This window comes from Trichomycterus rosablanca, chromosome 24 (genome assembly GCF_030014385.1).
Source record: "Trichomycterus rosablanca isolate fTriRos1 chromosome 24, fTriRos1.hap1, whole genome shotgun sequence".
Lineage (NCBI taxonomy): Eukaryota > Metazoa > Chordata > Actinopteri > Siluriformes > Trichomycteridae > Trichomycterus > Trichomycterus rosablanca.
The window spans coordinates 4872124-4893541 of record NC_086011.1 but is presented as its reverse complement, the minus strand read 5'-3'; the positions used below and the strand labels follow the sequence as shown (position 1 = coordinate 4893541).

General features: G+C 40.1%; 1 protein-coding gene across 6 annotated transcripts in view; it reads left to right on the top strand.

The window, feature by feature from the left end:
• The window catches only part of LOC134301560 (calmodulin-binding transcription activator 1-like), a 244027-nt gene that overhangs the window by 183009 nt on the left and 39600 nt on the right, over window positions 1-21418 (top strand). For all 6 annotated transcript variants that reach the window (XM_062986318.1, XM_062986317.1, XM_062986316.1 and 3 more), the window contains one exon: window positions 11269-11340. In XM_062986318.1, the coding sequence (XP_062842388.1) occupies window positions 11269-11340 (72 nt within the window). The remainder of the gene's footprint in view (window positions 1-11268; window positions 11341-21418) is intronic.

Below are 21418 nucleotides of genomic sequence, written 5' to 3'. Positions count from 1 at the left end.
GAGAAACTAGAGAATACAAGTAAGTTTCCTCAATGCCTCGTCTGAAAGGGATTGGCTGTAATCCCATGTGTAATGGAGCGGAAAGCTCTTTTCTCTTCTCTTTTTTTATTCTACCACTGTTCTCTCCCTTCCTGGTGTCGGTTTTCTGCGCCGGTGTCTTACAAAAGCTTGGCGTCGACTGAGATCGATTAACTCCATTCACGTGTGTGTCTCAGTGCTGGCATTGCCGTGTTTGTTTTTAATTACACTCTCCTTGTCTTTTGTTTGGGAGAAGATGGGTGTGGTTTGCTTTGATTTGTTTTTTTTTTGGGTTTGTTTTGTCTGCCAGTTTGTTTTTTATTTTATTTTATACTCGGGGGGTGTAAATTTAAGGATGAGTGGTTGGACTTTGTTCTGGTACCAAATTACATGTCAGAAAAAGTTAACTGGAAAAGTTGTAAATAGGTGTAGTTAATCTGTTAACTGTTCCATAAGGAAATACCTGGAATAGTCACACACGTGTCTTGTAAGCCAGGTTTTTCAAACCCTGGGTTGTGACCCTTGCGTGGGTCGTGAGCCAAAAAAATGGGTCATAGAGAAAAATAATAATTAAATCAACAAATTTTAACAGGCACAAAATGAAATAAACTTGTACATGAATGCCCCCATGTGGAGGCTTTATGTTCCTTCTTGTATACCACAGTGGGACCAGAAAAAAAAAGGAAAGTATTTTAAGAAGTGCTCAGATCATCACCCAACATCAGATCAACCTCACCAATGCTGTTGTGGCTGAATGCAAGTAAATCTCCAAAGTCATGTTTCAGACTCTAGTAGGAAGCCTTTCCACAAGAGCAGCAAACGTTGGATCAATTGCATATTAATGCACATGGATTTGGAATAATCTTTTACAAATCTTGTTCCTTATACTGGATTGGAGCTGGAGAGCTGAGCGTAATTGGGCAGCGTTTGTTTTCTCCAAGTCAGATATGTGTGTGGGAGGGGACATGACGACCATGACCATGAGCGATGAATACTGACAGGTGCTGTTCTGTCCAGATCATCCATGCTCCACTAAGCCATCTAAGCCATCACACACATGCTAACCACTCAAGCGTGTGTATGTTTAAACTGTGTTGTGTGTGTGCACTGTACAGCTACCAGGAACCTTTTATCAAGACTTAACATCACTGCTCAATGACCACAATAACACACGCTAAGGCATTCATGAGTTCTTATTCTCAATTTTACAATCACATAATAGTAAATATTACACTGAAGGTTATAAATCCACCCCTCCCCCTGCCTTAATCGTTTTATGGGGGTTTTGCAGCTGGGCATATGTAAGAAAAATAAAGTGCATAGATGAGAATTTAGGAAGCAGTAAATTGTGCAGGCGAAGTTTATTGTGTCTATAAAATGACAAACATCAGTCAAATCTGACACAAATATCACACACGTCAATCCTTCCTGACAATGTTTAATAAAATATTGCTGAAAATTTATGTATATATTGAGGCTCAGATGCAGTCCTTGTTCTGTTGCGACGTTAGTCAGGAACTAAATAAAAAAGCATTTTATTACCCCTAGTGGGCTTTGGTGGGCTTATGGCTTGGGGCCTGCCTTGGGCAGTTTGCTTTGTTTACCTGTATAATGCAATACAATACAAAAAATCTTGCTATTGGTTATTAGATGATGGTTTCTGGTTAAAGATGTGAGACGATTATATAAGCCTACAGTTCTTTACTGGTAATCTATTTAAAAACTGACTTTTTTATCCTGCTTTATTCTGGTCAGGGTCACGGTGAGCCCAGCTCCACCAGGAAACACTGGACACAAGGCAAGAATACCCTAAACAGAGCATCAATCCATTGCATAACCTCAATCATCCACCTGTTTATGTTGACACCCAGCTCATAGCAGTGGTGGTGGGCTACCATGATACACCACTGCACCAACTTAGTGCCAAAAAATATTCAAATGAATAAATGTAATAAAAAAAATAATGGATATTTAAGTCGAGGATCAAGCCCCACCCTTCAGCCTTGGGTGGCTGAAAGTCACAGTCATTTCAAAATTATGTGGACACCTGACCTTGAGCCTGTTGGACACCCTATTCCAGAACCATAGGCAAGTGGTAGCTCAGCAGTTAAGGTACTTGACTAGTAATCAGAAGGTTGCCGGTTCAAGCCCCACCTCCTCCAAGTTGCCACTGTCGGGCCCTTGAGCAAGGCTCCCATCCCTCAGTTGCTCTGATTCTATTCAATGATAATTGTAAGTCACTTTGGATAAAAGTATCTGCTAAATATGTAAATGTAATATGAAGTCCTCGATTTGGGGAATATGGTCTCCACTTATCTGGAAAGCTTTGCACAAGATTTTGGAGTGTGTTTGTGGGAATGCAAGCCCATGCAGTTAAAAGAAGGTCAGGCACGATCGTGGTGTCGAATAAGTAAGTGTTCAGAGGGGTTCATTACACCATACTAGCCAAACCATGTCTTTATGAACCTTACTTTGTACACAGAGGAACAACTCATGTTGGAACTGGAATGATTTCCTAAATTATTGCCACAACATTGAAGCCTATCGTTTATTTTAAATCACTGAGTTTGTCCACCTGTTAGTAATGGGTGTCACTTCAACACATACATTTGTAATTGGAAGGGGCGTCCACAATCTTTTGGGTGTATAATGGAACGGTCTACCTGCTGATAATGGTTTCAAGTCCTGATACGTTTGCCCCCGCCAGCCAACACGGAAGTGTGCAATTACACTCACAAACAAACCAACCTGGCTATAATAATCAATCAGCCGGTGACCTGGCGTACGTTCCCTGAACCGAGCCACTTTCTCTCACTCTCTCTTTTCCTCCCTTTTAAATTTGTGTAGCTGAAGATTAAGCAACTCGGAGGGGCCCGTGTTTACAGATCTGCAGGCCAAAGCTCTGAATGTCTGTGGAATACAAATAGCCGTTTTATCAGCATCTGAGCCCAGGACCAGAAAGAAATGTGTTTTCCATCCCTCCTCTTGTGTCAATGGAATATAAAGACTCCTCACTCTTTATGACCTTCCCCCTTTGCCAAAGCATCAACAATGACAGTAAAGTAGTTTAGGAACAGTCTGCTCTCGTCCTCTTTGCTCACACGCCCTCTTTATCTTTCTCCCTGTTCCTGCGCTCTCCCTCCACACCTTTCCTCGGCCTACTTTCTTCCTGGTGCGCTCCTGTCTGGTCCCTTCCTCTCAGATGGAGCCGTGGGAATATTACCCGGCAGACAGATAATTTAGGGGTCAGACCTGTGAATGTTTTAATTGTGATTTATGGGTTCGCAGCCACTGAGGTTGGAAGTAGCTTTTCCTAATTGATCACCCGAAGCTCTGCAGAGCCAGTAAGGGGGAGCTGGCACCTTTTCTGCTCTTTGCCAAAAAACTATACCAGTAAGTTCTTTCTAACTTCTGAATCTACAAAAACAAAGTAAGGCAGACTCAGTTTAGCACTGGTATGGGAAATAACTTTGCTACGACTTTTTCCATGACAGACATTAGCGCCATTTCACTCTGCCAGCAGAAAAGCTCATTTCCTCCACCAGTCACCAGTTCTCAGACAGGTCGGTATTGGGCAATCCTGAAGAGTTTTAAAGAGGGATCTTTAGTCCTGATGATTTGTTAATTAGTGGAAACCTCAAAATAACACTCCACTGATAAAACTACTCTCCGAGAAAAGAAATGTTGGTGCCGCACAGCTTCAGGATCTCAGGTTGGATCTTTGGGTCACAGATTGTAGCATTCAAAAACATTACCAGTACCATTAACCTGTCCCACAGGAATTTGGTAAGTTCAATGGGTTCTGTTCTTTTAAAACAAGATTCTCAATCCTTCCTAATAATTTTTAATAAAATATTGCTTAAAATGTCTGTATATAGTAAGGCTCAAATGCAGTCCTTGTTCTGTTGTGACATTAGTCAGGAACCCCCTTAAAGGATCTTATTCTCCCTAGTGGGCTTTGGTGGGCTCATGGCTTAGCACCTGCCCTGGTCATTTTGCTCTGTTTACCTGTATATTATAATACAATACAAAAAACTGCCCTGCCATTGGTTATTAGATGATGGTTTTTGTTTAAAGGTGTGAGAAGTTTATGATTGGCCTGGCTCCACCAAGAAACACTAGACACAAGGCAGGAATACCTCTAAAGAGAACGCCAATGCATCACAAAGCTTCTACCATCCACCTGCCTCTGTAGACACCCAGCCTATAACAATAGTGGTGGTCTAGCATGATAGACACTGTAGTGCCAAAAAATATTCAAATTAATATATGTAATAAAAAAAGATATTTAAATCCAGGCCCAAGCCCCACTCTCTAATCTTAGATGGTTGAAAGTCACAGTCATATCAAAAACTGACCTTGAGCTTGTTGGACACCCTATTCCAAAACCCATAGACAATAATACGAAGCAACATGAAATAACCCTCTCTGTAAGGTCTGTATAAAAGTAGAAAAGAAAGCAAGATCGTCTCTGCTGCTTCATCAGCATTCTGTTCACCTCATTCAGGTATTAACGTAACGACAGCATATTCAGCACGGCTCGTGCCCAGCCCCGCTCCTTCGTTCCGCCCTCCTTTCTCTGACCGCTATCGCTGGCCAATTCACACTCAGCCTCTGCGGAAAGATTAGACACCTGCTTCCCCCGGCGTTCTTTTTTACTCTTTATTCCGAATGACGTCACGCCTTAGCCACTAATCCTAAAACCGTCAGAGAGCAGAAGAAGACGGGGTGGGGGGGTAACTCAAACCTGATAAAACCTGCTGATTGAGGCTGGTTTGGAGGAATTCAATTCCACTTAATGTCTTTGGCCCTTCGCCCAGCTCCTCCTACGAGCTTCCATTAACATCCACGGACAGCATGTCTTTACTCTGGCGTAGACGTGACTGGCACACACACACACACACACACACACACACACACAAACATGCATATCTCGTTCCCTCTAATGCAGTCAGAGGACATGTCTTCATGAAATTCTGTAGGATCTGTCACTGTTGATTAGCATCGTAAAGCCCCTGTCTCCACTCTCCCATGACTCCCATGTTTTAAGTATGGTGGAATTTTTCTGCTGACACAGTTCATTTTTACATGTAGAGACCTTGAACCTCAGGCTCCAAACTTGTGGCCTCTGGTCTCCATGACTTTGTATTGCTCTATATTGATTGGTTAGGTTGTCAAATACATTTTGCTATGAGTGTATGGTTTTCCTCCATATCATTATGAACCTTACTTTGTACACAGGGAACAAGTCATGTTGGAACAGGAATGATTTATGTTAAAACATATTTATTTTAAATCACTTGAGTTTGTCCACCTGTTAGTAATGGGTGTCGCTGCAACACCTATATTTGTATTTGCAAGAGGCGTCTACAATCTTTTGGCTGTATAATGGAACTGTCTACCTGCTGATAATGGTTTCAAGTCCTGATATGGAGGCCCCATATGAACTAGAATTAAGATTTTCATTCTTTTTTGGCCAGTGACTGTGTTGTTGAGTAATTAATATTTATTTATTTACTTATTTATGTATTCTTGCTTGTATTTTTCATATCTGGTCTCATAGATGTGAGGAAAGATTAAATCTGAATAAACCTCCTAAGCTAATAAAATCATAAAAGGATAAAAAAAAAAAACATTTTATCTTTAAAACATCTGTTAACCCAGCGTGGGTTCCCGACCCCAGTGTTGAAACCCATTAAATTAGAGGGATGCCAAAAATAAACAGCACTGCACTCTTGTAGACTTTTAATATTAATATTATATATGTTAAACACAAGTCTGAAAAACAGAAGTGTTTCCAAAAAAAAACACTTGTTGTATTGGGGCACACATGAAATTAAGATGGGCACAGCTGTACCTCTCTGCTTGCCAATCAATTACAGGGGCACTAAACTAAACAAATATAGTGATTTAACACTAAAGTGGATGCTACTCTGCCATAGATGTGAAATAAAGAACAAATTAACACTAAAGAAAATGTTATTAATTACATTCATTAATTTTGTGTATGTACACTGTATTGAACAAATAAACCAGACAGTGTGTTTAGTTTCGCAGCACCATTCGTCAAAACTGCATCCACAATTCTTCCTCTGAAATACACGAGGTTCATTGAAAATGTGACAGAACCCTGTAATTAGTTCCTACTGCAGTTCCTAATTTAATATGACATTGTCTAGCCAAAACATACAGCTCTGAGCTATCATTATCCCGTCTGCTGCATGGCTGAGTTTCTTTTAAATATTAACGTATGTTTATTATTCCATGTGAAAAGTGGCTCTAAATGAAAGCGTAGCTGCTCATGCTATTGGAAATATAATGGGACATTATGGGAAATGTGTTCTGTCAGAAAGCTTTATGGCATTTTTTTTAACTTTCATGATTTTAGCAGGAAACAGCAACAATTTACTGGGGCATGTTTAAATAGAGTCTATTCATGCCAGTGCAAAAAAGTCTATTGTATTTACATTAATTCATGCATATTGTATTCCAGCACATGCTGATCATTTAATAACATTAAACAGATAAATAAAAAAGGAAAAACTGCATTCCACATAGCTGCTATTATCAAAGATGCAAGAAAAACTTGAAGCTAAATAAACTACTTCACACATCTCAAGTGAAAATTAGGATTGATCAGTTGTCTGCTGGACCTAAATTGACATTTACATGTTTGGCATTCAGCAGACACTTATATCCAAAGCTACCTAGAGTTGTGACAGTATACAATCTAAGCAATTGAGGGTTAAGGGTTTTGCTCAAGGGCCCAACAGTAGCAACCAGGCGATGGTGAGGCTTGAAACAACAACCTCTGATTACTAGTCCATACCTTAACCACTTGGCTACAACTGCCCTTGAGGAATATTGTAGGATTCTGGTTGGAAGTGACATGCTGTTCATTAGATTTGAACCCTTAATTCTGAGCTGTAGGCAAGAACCAGACAAACCTTAGTTACCAGGCAGCTTAGTTGAGTTCATTTTATACATCAGTCTAAAGTTGATTCTATTATCTTTAACAAACTGCATGTTACATGAGAGTATTGACCCCGGACTGTTCTCTTTTATAGGCTTGTTCTGTCGGTCGAAAACTTTTCCTGCCTGTGCGTCAGATCTATTTTACCAACCAAGAAATAATTGTAGCATCTGACTCAGTTAATTAAAGCCAATCAATAAGGAGCAGCTTGAAGCAGAAGGCCAGTTCTACCATACCAACAGAGACCTTCCAACCAGAGTAATAAAACATTGAAGCTGTACGTGCTGGAGTTAAATCTCTGCATTTACCATACTCGCAAAATCTAATCACAGACTAATGTGGGCGATTCAGTCTCATCTCTTAGGAGCATGAAAGCAATTACAATTTAAAATAGCCTTCAATTTTATTATTTTAGTACTGAATTAGAACTTTTTTTGGTCAGTAAATTGGTTACGCAGTTGCTGGCACAAATGGCTGAGATTACCATCATTTGAGAATTCCAGTCAGTACTCAAACTCCAGTACTACCACTGAAAAACTGCAGCCACCAAATGCAAGCAAAATACATGAAAAGGTCATTTCACTTAAATGATACAAGACACAACACTTACAATACATTTTATTCAACTAGTTTTGCTTAATTTATTTGTCAGATGCTTTTACTCAATGTACAAATAAGCAGTTTTTGAGGGTTCAGAGTAATTTCCAATCTGCAGCAGATTGGTGAAGCCAGGATTTAAACTTCTACCTTGACCACTGAGCCCTATAGAAAGCCCTGTAGAAAACACAAGTACAGACTGATTTCTTTTTCAAAGAGCCAAATTTATAATTCACAAAATATAGCAGATGCTTTTATTCAAAACAACTTTCAATTGTGCATGAATACAGTCCAAGCAATTGAGGGATAAGGTCTTTCTGAAGTCACCTGACCTACGTAGCGGAGGAAATAGCCTGTCCAAAATCTGTTCTGACTGATGCCAAAGTCTTAGTTGTGATTCAGTTCTGATGACAATTGGGCTGTGCAGAAAACATTTGTGCTCTTTGCCATCAGGGTTCAGTTGTTTCTGTTCCTGTTTGGCGTGTGTGTTTGGTTGTGTTTCTTTTTTGGAATTTGTCGAGTGTTTGGTCGATTGTTGAAATGGTTCAACTCGATCTGTAGAGTTTTCTCTTAATGAATAAGTCGAGTGTGGCACAAATGTTCTGTGTTCTCCTGCTTCAGATGCTATGGAGACCAGAAATTAAGAGCTGTACAGAATCGTTTAGATTGGTAAGATTGTTTCAGTGCAGACCATGAGTTCAGTAAATGGTTTGACTGACGTATCTACACCATTATTAGATCAAGTACAAAAACTGGTTTGCTATTACATACAAAAAAGAATAACAAACCAAGAACATGGGAACTCTGACTAAAAGTGGTAGCTGCCTATGCTATTGGAAGGATTAAGGGACATTATGGGAAATGTAGTGCATTGTGAAAATGTAGTGCTTCTAGTGAACTTTGTGCAGTGTGCCTTGTTGTTCTGATCAGAAATCCAAGAAGTTTTGGGAATGGTAAATTGTATGGCATATTCATATTTTTGCATCAATGATTTTAGCAGGAATCAGCAACATTTCCTGGGGAATGTGTAAGTCTAATCACAATCACAATGCTGCCAAATAAATCTAATTTATTGCTGTTAGTTTATGCATATTGTATTCCAGCACATGCAGATCATTACATAACATTAAACAGTTCAATAAAAAAGGAAAAGTGCACTTCACATAGCTGATATTGTCAAAGATGCAAGAAAAACTTAAAACTGAATTAAAAACCTTTCTACTAAAATTATGAAATGCTAGTTTGTTAAAAAAAAATTAAAAACCAAGAACATGGGGACACCATTAGAAAGCTTTGAGTCTGCACTAGAGGTCATGACCTGTGCTTTTTCAGTTGTGATGTTTCAACATGGATAAGCCCAACTGCTAAACAGGGCTAATCTGTCACACCATGCTGAAATGTTTCAGCTGAAATATAAGCCATGGAAATAAGGAAACTGTAGATGTTACCCTCAGCATGGTACGGGAAGGAAAGGCACCTTGGATGCTCTGTGTGTGTGACTGTGTGTGTGTGTGTATGCATGCGTACGTCCATCTGTGTAGATGTGTTACTGTGTGTACGAGCTGTTCTCAGACACCATGCTGCGGCTGATCTAATCGTGTGAATGTAATTAGGCTTTAATTGCTCAGCATGTGAGACTCTGGCATCTGTCTAGGGCCTAGACGGCAAATAATAGCCTCTGACGCTGTCATTTCTTAATCACAGTGTTACCAAACATTCCCACACAGCCAGCATCGCGCCACTGAAAGAGGACACGGGCAAGGTTGAGACTATTGGACATGTTTGTGTGTGCAGATTTAATTTAGTTAGTTTCAATTACTTATTTATTCATCAGTTCTGCGCTTTTAAATAGTGTAAACAGAATAGCATTATTTTATCCTCTTAAACCACTGATCTACCAACAGGACTAAAATATATCAGATTTACCACCACATACCATGTAGTAGTCACAATCCAAGCACCCCATGGTTATTAAAAAACAATCAACCAAGCTGAGATGTTAATTATACATTATTTGTGTGTGTCCTTTGCATGTATTGTCAATTGAGCATTTACTCACCTGTAATATATTCATTAGCAACAATGAACAGCTCTGAAAAGTGTACAGTTATTCATAAAAACACAGATATTATGTGTGTATGTGTAGTTTTCTGCTACATATACATATAAGACATTAGAACCATCTGCACAAAATGCTTAGAAAACTGTTCTGACCCACTGAGACCTGGACTCCACAAGACATCTGAAATTCTCCTGGGATATCCGTTTCCAGGACATCATCAGCAGGTCCTTTAACTTGTACGTTGCGAGGTGGATCATCAGACGTCATGTGTGAATGTGTGCTGAGCTTGTATATAAGAATGAAATATGATTCCATAATAGTGAGTAAATAAATAAATAAAAGCTTCATGAAGATGTTTTGATTTCAGTCTCGCACATCTAGAGAGGTGTACTCAAGCGAAACCCCAGCACCTGTCCAACAGACTGACAGACTGTGTGTGTGTGTGTGTTCATTTCTGTGTTACACTAATTCACACTGCACTGACAATGTACCTTCATTCCTTCCGGATCTGCTCCATAAATCTGTACCATGTTTCTCAGTGCGTCTGGGTGTATATTTAGAAGCGAGTGTTTCCATTTACACACTTTCTATTTTCTAAGCGGCTGAACGTGCTGTGATGTGTGGGAGCCTCGTCCATGAAACCTCATCCCGTGTATTCAATTAATTCCCGTAACGCGGTGTCTGTTGAAGATGAGCGGCGGCTCGCTCGGCTGGCCTCTCGCATATTTCCCAGCTACAAACAGCATTAAATATCTTCTAGCTAGGAAGGACACCAAGCGCTCACGGACAGACTGTATTGTGTAGACCAGAGAGTCGGAACATCTGGGACATTTTTGTTTCAGACCTGCATGACGTTTCTAGTTGTCTAACTGTATGAGCACATATGCATTCATTTAGCATCTTTAGTAACCTGTGTATTCTGATCATCAAAGTGGGTCCCTCACCACTGGGAAAATTCACGGTTGTGGGCGCTCAAGTGGCGCAGCAGTAAAACACGCTAGCACACCAGAAGTGACATCTCGAACTCGTCGGTTCGAATCTCAGCTCTGCTACCGACCGGCAGGCTGGGCGCCTACACAAACAATGATTGGCTTGTTGTTCCAGGGAGGGTGCCGGAGGGGATTTCTGCAGGCCAATTGATGGCGCCTGCACAAAGACAGGGAATAATGTGATCAGGGTGTGTCTCTCCGTACACAAAACTGATCCACATATGAACCTGCATTGTGCAGGTAAAAAGATGCAGTCGGTTACTGCGCATACTACGATTTTGGACGCAGCGCTGCTGTTGGGGTGCTTCTTAATTCCAAGGACAGGAATAATGCAGAATTAGTGAGAAATAAGGAAAGAACAAATGCAGCCCACATGCAACTCAGACTGGGGTGGCAGTTCAATTCAATGCGGGGCTTGACCCAAACATGACAATGACCCAAGCATACAACCAGAACACCATTGAAGCGGCTTTGGGTCAAGTCTTTAAATATCCTTCAGTTGCCCAGCAAAAGCCTATACTTGAATCTCATCAAACACTCGCTATCCACGCTCGCCAAGCTTCAATCTATCTAGTAATGTTTGTTTAGTTTATTTAGTGTTTGCTAACCTTTGTGTGTTTTGTTTACAGTGTCTCTATGGGTGCTACGTCCACTCCTCCATCATCCCCACCTTTCACCGCAGATGTTACTGGCTGCTCCAGGTAAGATGTCTGCTTCATCTCAGTGCTTCTTTAGGACAAATAATTAGCCTGTCTCTGCTTCTGCCATTTCGCTCCAGTACAATGAGTAAAAATTTACAGTGATTTTTACCACCCATTATTCCTGTCATCTTTATATTAATCACATCATTTTCTGAAGTTATGTTCACCCATTATGCTCATCCCCTCCATCTGTCTACATTATCTGATCTTCATCATATAGCTGTTTGAATGGTAAGAACCTAAGCCAGGGAGTAGAAGATGAGATGTCTGCTCTGGTGAATTGTGTCAGCAGTGTAACTGCTTTCTATGTAACATGAGATAAAGCCACACAAGGAAAAATAACCTCTGTTGTAAAAAACTATACAAATAGTGGACAAAAAGCTGACTACATGACATAAGTTTGGCCTTCAGAGTGACTAAATCTTAATTAGATCTTAAATAGGGGTTGAGATTAGGGCTCTGTGTGGAGGGTCACTACACCAAACTTGTCTTTATGGACCCTCTTTGTACACAGGGGACAAGAAGAACCAGAACCACTGAGCTTTAATTATTTGTATTGTAGCAGCCAGTGTTTTCACTACATATTAGCCAATAAGAAACCCCACCATTCTAATGCATTCTGTGTCTAAAATTCACATATTTTCCTAATATAGCCTATGACCTTTTTATTATTCAGTTATACAGTAATAATACAGTATATAATAATGGAACAAAGGACATTGAGTCAAAGGGTGAGCTTGGTGAGGCAACAAACATATTGTTCATGCTTATAAATTCTTGCATTATTATAAAAATAAAAGAAATAAATGTCCGTAAGCTACTTAAGTTGTGTGTTAAAAGTAATTTAATAATTTTTTTTAATATGCTCGGTTTATTGGTTTAATATTACATCCTCGGTGTTGTTTAGAGGTTAAGTTAATGTGGAGTCGTAGGATTATGTAAATGCACAGATTTACAATAAAATCCCCCACAAAGATTGTAATAAAAAGACTGTGTGCTAATGAGACCGGTTGTGTTTTGAACAAAGTTGGCTCACTTTGCATGTGTGAGCAAAAGTATAAAAAAAAAGCTCTTATTAAATACAAATAGCCAAAATATCTTATTCACTTTTGTCTGTTGTCATCTGAAGCTATATAATAACAATTATTATTATTGTTGTTATTGTTATTGTTATTTAATGCCTTGCGATTAGCTTTCTTGGGCTTATACATAGTATCCGTGTTCACATTTTTTAAAAGCATGCACTGTTATGGTTTTGACAGACTAGATTCTCATGAAACACTTCATCAATGTAGCCTGTTAGTTACGGCTGATCTCTTTACTATTTATTTCTTTACATTTTCTTTATATTTTCATGTTTTCCCACTGAGCACAATGCAGTAACACACCTCGGACAGAACACCAATCCATCGATAGGCCTTGGCCACCAAGACCCACCCCCCCTTCTCAGATGCTGATAGCATCACTGGGGATTCAAACCCTGAATCCCAGCGATAGTAGACCAGCGTAATTTACACACAAGCTTAATTGAAATGCTTCTCAGTGTGGCAGAATTAAAGCCCCATGCTGAAGAACTAAAATAGCTCAACTCCACCAGTGAGGTGCTCGGGTGGTGCAGAGGTCTAATGTCCTCGCCCACTACCACTGAGAGCCTGAGCCCTCGAGCTGGAATCTCAGTGGTGCTGTAAACCTGACCAGGCGTCCAACAAGCAAAACTTAATCAGTGGAAAAGTGTATTAGATTTGTTTTCAAAGATTTTACAAAAAATGTCTGATCTAATGTAAATAAGAAGAGACAATGCAAAGCTAAATGTTAAAATATGACAAATTATAGGCTAATGTGTATTTATATAAATTACATTATGGAATCGAATATACCAGTGAAACAGCATCATCTTAAGAAAAGCATTTATAAAAACCCTAAAAATCATAAAGCAGGGACAGGTTATAGATTTAGGCTGGGTTTTCTCTCCACTCGGCCCGTCTGGAGGACACGATTGATCACACCGAGAGTACAGACCTGAACCTGAACTGTACGGCCATGGCTGCTCCCCCACCACATCAGACTCCTTCATCACATTCAATATCAGATTTTCTCCATTTGCAGATGCAGCTCTTCTCTATTTCATGAAGCTTTATCTGGCATTTGAACATCTGATCATTGCGTACATGCTATATACAGTATATATATATATATATATATAGAGAGAGAGAAAGAGAGAGAGAGAGATTGTGTATGTATGATTACTGGAAGCGAGGTGAAATTAAAGGAAGCTAACAGTCGATTGACACATGGCTTTTAGACATGATTACTTCAGCTCCAGCCGCTTCACTCGATCAATACGTTCCTATCCAGCAGAGCAATCACTTGAGCTCAGGTTTCACAAATGAATAGCTGTCAATAATACTCTAACTGTGCACAGAACAATCTGAGTACACTAACAGCAGGTTAGCGCTAATGTGAGAAGCATTAAAACTATGTGATCCCCATGCGCTCAACAACACAGGACAGGAAACACTGTCCATGGTTCTGGATTATTTCATTCCAGTCAGTGATCTGATGTACACCTGTGTTTTTATATATAATTATGTTCTCTTCATATTATTATTATATAATTAACTTCCGAGATTAATTGGAATGTCACTTGTGAGCCAGGTCGTCCAGCATCAATGTGTGACCTCTAAAATGCTCGTTTAACTGAATAGGCACAAATGCCCACAGGCACACTTCAAAATGGCTGCAAAGGTGGAACCAAATCCACTATTATGCCCATAGTTTTGAAATGGATGTTCAACATGCTCATGGTCAGGTGTACACATACTTTTGGTCATATGAATATTATATTCTGTTTGTCCATGATTTTCTGCACCTAATAGCCTTGAATGTGCCAAATTCCAAAAAGGTTTTTTTATCTAGATCAAAAAGCCCTGCAGAAATGTAAACTAAACCATTTATTTCATAAATACAGCCGCATTCACCCTCCCGCCTTTTACAATAAAGCAATGAACTGTAAGCTGCGTCCATACCATCGATGGTCAGACCATTCGTATTTATTTATTTATTTACTGAGACATCTAAATTGAGACAGTGCACATGGGAAAGACACGCGTTAGTCAGTGTGACCCGGGTGGCAGCCGATATGATTACTGTTTACCAAAGCAGTGTGTGTCGACTGCATCTTTTATGAGAGAGAATTTATTGACAACCTTTGAAGGGCATAAAGTCATTACGTCCTTTATGCCTTTTGCACTGAGGCCAGTAAACAGTATAGAGAATGAGAAAAGGTGTAGAAGGGCAGTGAGTGGTCTCTTTTACTCTCTCCTGTCCTTTCTTGCTACCTTTTTTCAGTGAAAACATTATGCTTTATCAGCCGGCCAGGGGTAGGATGAGCCATAGAAAATGCTCATATTGGCTGCGTCCCTGCGAGTGTGATTCAAATGACAGAATCCTGTGTTTTACTCTTTAAATAATTAATTAATGTATTATTTATTTATCTTCAATAACTGTTTTACCATTGTTGTGTTAGAATACATTCAAGTGCCGATCCAACACAGGGAATGTAGTCATTCACTTACCCTGTTATCCACTTATCCCCACACATAAGAATGGGAAGGCTTTTACAAGATTATGCAATAGATTCTCAGTCAAAAGAGCAAGTGAGTTGTCAGGGACAGATTTTAAACGAATATGTACTAATTTAACCCAAAGATGAAGTGGGGTTGAGGTCATTGCTCTGTGCAGGCAGGTGGAGTTCCTCCACACCAAACTCGTCGTTGTGAATGTGTTTAGTTCACAGAGTAACAGGAAGATCTTTTCCCAGTTGTTGCCACAACCTAGGGAGCATATTATTTACTTATAATATATTTATTCACCAAAGCATTGTGCAACTGAATTTTTTTTCTATTCTGTGGGTCAAATATTCTTGATTTTTTCCTTTTTTGAAATAGATTTTTTGCAAATATGCCTGAATTCTTTCCCTTTTTTATATATATATATTATTATTTTTTGCGAATATGGCAGATTTTGGCACTTTTTTCTTGTAGGACCCCCTGCAATCCCATGTCATTGGTCATCCTTGGTAATATGGTATCTGAATATCCAAAATCTCACTCGCTGTATCTGCAGACTGAGGGGTTTTTTTCCATTCTGCTTGTATCCAGCTGCAGTTTGCTAAGCAAACCATCTGGAGCTCTAGAGCTTGGTCTGCTACTGTTTTTAAGTTCTCTCAGAGGAACATTTACAGCGAGAACGAAGAGAAGCGAGGTGAAAGAAATCAGCTGGAAAACATCAACAAAAAAACAGATCACAATGTCCCCAGCGCTAATTGAAAAGAGAGCAAATTAATTACGGTAATGAAGCAATTAAAAGGCTGTCACGCACCCCGGCTTCTCGTTTAGGCCAGTAAGCATTTTGTTTTGCGTTGGTTTCCCCAGCGTCCACGTGCAGGAAGCATGCGGAGTCAGCCGTCCTCATTCCTCCATCTCTTCCATTTTTACTTCGATCGATGAGACCGAGGTGGAGGGGGCTACAGTTTCCCATATTTTTGGGTTGAGTGTCAGTAGGTGAAGGACAGACTCTGGCACACATTTCTGCCACACAGAAGGGAAACAACCATTCCCCTGTTGTCTCTCTGGTCTCTGATGGAGCTTTTATTGGCCTGTGTGCTGGAGCTTAAACAGCAGGTCGATTAGAGGACATTTCATGGCCGACTGAATTCCACTGATTCCTGATGTTCGGGGGGGTTTCTATGCATGAGAGATAAGTGAACAGACTCTCTTTTTCCCAATAAACTACCAGGTGTTGAAAGGAATATGATGCAAATCCATCTACTGAATTTTATTTTACATGCTGTAAATTAGAATGCATCAGGAAAGTGTGTGTTGCCTGATATGGTATATAATTTATGAGCCATGTAAACTTCACAGCTCAGACAAATTGAATGAAAATCTGTTTAGAGGCGTCTGCGTTAGGCTGTTTCAGTCTGCCTCTGTCTGTATATCTTTTCCTCCCTCTCTCGCTCTCTCTCTTTCTCTCATTCTCTCTCTCTCTTTGCCCATCTCCTCTAAACCTCACAATGTGTTACTGGTGTAAACAAATTAGCCTGTGGACTGCAGACATTCACACATTACTGTTACAAAGACGCTATTGTTTTCTCACTCTCTCAGACACATTTAGCTACGTTTAGACTGCAAAATGTCCCATTCAGAATGTAAATTTTGAAATATCAAATCCATTAGAGGGATCATGTAACCTTGGAAAATTAAGGAAGGTTCGCAATGAGGAATAGAAATTAAACTAATGCTGCATAAAGCCAACGCAAAGACAAAAGATGTCTACATTTACAGTGGATTTATGAACAAGAAGTATATTAAATAATCACGGTGGGTCCGGTTTCCCTGGAAACACTGGGCTCAAGTAAAAAAAACTCATCCCCAGATCATCTGATAGCACCTGCTGAGATTCAAACCCGGATCTTAGCAGTGGTGGGAGCCAAAACAGCCCAGCTATTAAAAGGTGCACTTGTCAGTGTGATCTCAGTGCTGGTCCCAAGCCCCGATAAAAATAGTAGGGTTGCATCAGAAAGGGCATTCGTGTAAAAACTGTGTACAAAGTGATGAATGTTGAATGTCAGCTTTGATCCTCGCTGGTCAGAAGTGGCATGATAAAGGAGATGATGTCATCAAAGACTCAAACACTTGAGCAGTGCTATATGATATGGCCCATGGGGGGCAAGGAGCCACAGCAGGGAAGGGCTTTCACTACTCCACCTGCACCCTTAGTCTCTGCTCATACCACCCATCACTGTTAGGATTTCATGATATTATTAGAAACATAACAGTATCAGGACACCACTACTTGGTCAAAAGTATGTGTACAGTCAGGGTCTGTCCAAAAACCTAGTGATCTCTCTATATAAAGACACATTTTACGTCATTCTACATGCTCCCGAGAAGAAGCGGTTGGTTTGAATGGCCTGAGGCTAACTGTGTTAGAAGTGCATCCAAATAATCTGTCTTATAAGTCGATGTCTTATTAGAATCCTCTTTATTTAGGCAGTTGCACAGGTAGGCAGTAGGCAGCAAGGCAGTTTACTAGGTTTTTGAACAGACCCTCAGACTTTTTGTTTATATTTGCTTTTTTGACATTACATCAAAACCCACTGATCTTATTGTGGAGTGGGTTCCTATTTGCTGCAATAACAGTCATGACTTCTCTGGAAATGCTATTTAAACTACTGAAATTAAAGCATGAGAACTGAGATTCAGTTTCATTTGAGTGTGCTCTGACTCACAGTCAGCGTTTTAATTCATCATCTGTTTGGGTTGGAGGAAACGGCTGTGTGCAGGCCAGTAATGATTTAGAATTGTAGAATATTATAGTACATGCTTTTATAACTTACATTTAAAAATGAAGAGCACAGCCACAGAGAACTGTTCCTCCTTCATTCAACACAGACTTTGTAGTTAGTCTCTGCTTGATGTTGCACATGTTGATCTTGGGTTGTGTGTCATGCACACACCATCATTAAAACCCAATCCATTAGGGCCCCAATAAATGTCATTTTATTTTATTTATGTTGCTCTTCTACTAGGCACTTTGTACTTGATTTTTACAAGCTGTGTGGGTTAGAACTTGATTATCCTGGTCTGTGAGCTTCTGTGGTCGTTTAGCTAAGCCGGTGTTGCTTTTAGACGATAACACTTCACGCTATTACCATAAAAGCTGACCTGGGCAGCTCTAGGAGGGCAGAAATCAAATGAACTAAACCAGATCAGCTAGAAAGAAGAGAATGTAGGAAAATCCCAGTAGAAAGATATTCCGTATGACCCACATCCTCTCAATAGAGATTATGCTAATGCTTGCTTAATTTCATGCCACTGTCACCTATGGATGAGCTAAAATAGCCAAACCCATCGATTGCAAGGGGTGTCCACATGCATTTGGTGCTGCTATAAAGTCTGTTATGTTCTGTTATGCCTGAAAGGCTCCAAATTGGCTTTTTTTTTTTTTTTTTTTAGCTAAAGCAGTTTCTATTCCGAGCCGCGACTGCTATATGACTACACCAGACACATTTTCTACGCCATAACTGATTATATGCCCAAAAAATGTGTATCACAGTACATCACACACGCTCTCATCTTTCTGTCTCTGCACACTCGCAGTCAATTTCTCGCATATATGCACAGTCCCCCCCCCACACACACACACCCCGCCGTCCCTCTTGTATTCCTGTCTCCGTGGAGTACGTCGCAAACTTTTAATGCGAGTGTGTGTCGTGCTCAGCAAAGTGCCATCTCAGCATCAGTGCTTTAATGATTAATGCCACACTGATGTCCTCAATTAATTTCCTATTATGACACAGAAGGCCGCAACCAGCCGATCCAAATCTCTCTCGTCTCCCCATTTGTTTAAGAGCGATGCCTATTCCCAGGGCAGATGCCTCTCAGGGGCTATGTGAGAAAAAAAAGCGTTGGAATAATATTTCCTGCCAAATTATCAGAAATGTCTAAAAAGTTGAAGACTGTATTTTTCTTACTTTCTTTTACTTACAGATTTGATTGACACATAAACTATATGACCAAAAGTATTTCAACACGTCTCTTAACTATTGAGTGCAGATGTTTCAGACACACCCATTTCTGACAGTGTGAAAAAATAAAGTTAATAAACGTTTTAACTCAGAAGAAGAACGCCTTTATTTGTCATACATACATATACAGGTTTACAGTACAACTACATTCTTTCTTTGCATATCCCAGCTTGTTTGGATGCTGGGGTCAGAGCCATATTACGGCACCCCTGGAGCATAGAGGGTTAAGGGCCTTGCTCAAGGGCCCAACAGTGGGGTAAAGACCTTTTCCTGTTCCTGCATGTCCAAGACCTATGCACAAAGCAACATCCTTAAGGACATGGATTGACCTTTTAAGTATGGTGTGGAGAACACTTTGCCTAAACTTATTTGCCTCAGCATTACAAACACTCTTTTAAATAGGACCAAATTCCCACAGACACCCTCCATAATATTATATAAAGTCTTTCTTAAACAATGGAGGATGCTGTAGTGCGAATTCTCATGGTCAGTTGTCTGTCTGCATGCTTCTGGCCAGCGGATCAACTTTCCACATGATTTTTTAATCAATGCTGCCCCTTAAGGACGGTCAGTGTAGCTGCCATGAAAGCCTCGGCATGGTCTGAAATGCCTTCTGAGAATGCCCCTCTTATTCCATTATGTGCTTTAAAGACAGCTGATGGAAGCTCGCAGGTGAAGCGTCTGGATCTTATCGACTAGGTGCTCCAGTTTATCGGAAGAAAACAGCCTGGCACCGTGATTATTGCGAATTCAGTGCCTTACATCAGACATCTCTGAGCAAGAATGCCTCCCCCAATCCCTATAATCATATTCATTAGGCTAATAAAGGCAGGAACCGATCCTGCTCGAGCACTCTTAGTCTGTAAAGTTTCATATATACAGTCCAGCGAGGCGGCACGGCTAGGGATGTGTGGGTTGCCGGCTGACCCGCCGCTCTGTAATGATATATGTAGGTTTGTGAGGATGCTCCATAGGTTTTAATGTACTGCATCTTCATGCACACATTTCTGTGTCCACATACATAAAGCCCTCAGCGAGTGCAGGGAAATTGCCCTTGAAATGTGTGTGTGTGTGTGTGTGTGTGTGTGTGTGTGTGTGTGTGTGCAGGTGTGTTAGTATGATGCCCCAGGGCAGCGAGCTGCTTAATGATGATCACACAATGCCATTTATCATCACACACACTTTGCAGCCAGGCCAGCTATTAAACTCAGCCTAGAGCATCGCATGTACACACACACACATACACACTAAAACATATATCCCCACTCCCACACATAAAGATAGATATACATATTGTATGAAGTGCAGCCATGCAGCTATTAAACAACCTAAAGTGTCCTTCTGCGTACACACACATGCCCTCACACAACCAAACATCCAGTCTAGCATCAGTAGATCCAGGTGAAATGCACAAGGGTAGAAAAACACGGTGAATTTATTCATAGAGACACAATAAATGAGTTGTATCGATGATACTATATTCACTGGCTCAGAGGATAGAGGAAATGCGACTTAAAGGACAGTCTACTGAGCATGTGCAGGTTTCTGACAGAAACCTGTTTACCCACCTGAAATTGGTAAACTAGATATCTTTAATGTCATTGCTAGATGGCGTGTTGCACTGAAAAATCACAGACTGGACTAAATAATAAAGAACTTTTAATTGCTTGTTTATTAATTTAGCTAATTATAACTCTTACTTTAAATTAATTTTGTGTTTGTATGATTTGTGTAAGTCCAGTTCATTTAAATGATTCTCCAGGCCACACAAGGATGATGGAGGTCCCTGCTGAGTCCGGTTCCTCTTAAGGTTTCTTTCTGTAATTTTAAGGGAGTTTTTCGTTCCCAGTGTCGCCCTTGTCTTGCTGAACAGGGGTTTTTGGTCTGTCGGTGCTGGATTCTGTAAAGTTGCTTTGAGACAATATCTGTTATAAATAGGGCAGTTGTAGCATAGTGGTTAAGGTACTGGACTAGTAATCGAAAGGTGGCTGGTTCAAGGACCACCACTGCCAGGTTGCCACTGTTGGGTCCTTGAGCAAGGCTCTTAACCCTTAATTGCTTAGACAATATACTGTCACAGTACTGTAAGTCGCTTTGGATAAAAGCATCTCCTAAATGCCGAAATGTAAATGTAAAAAGCACTATATCAATACATTTGATTTGACTTGACTTGATTTGACACTATGTGATATAAAGTATGTGGACACCTGACCATGAGTGTGTTAAACTTCCCTATTCCAAAACCATGTGCATTAATAAGAGTTAAGGAGTGACTTATTATTAATGCACTTCTATTTTTTTTTATTTTTTATAGATTTTTCCTATACCAACCATTCCAGGATTTTTTTCAGTAGAATTGAGCAGGTCAACAGCATGCATATGGGAATAGATACATCCAAATTTCCAATTGCATCTACCTAGGAAAAAATGTATAAGTGCCTAAGAATGTGGCACAGCCATACATGGCCAGAACTTTTCTCTCTCCAG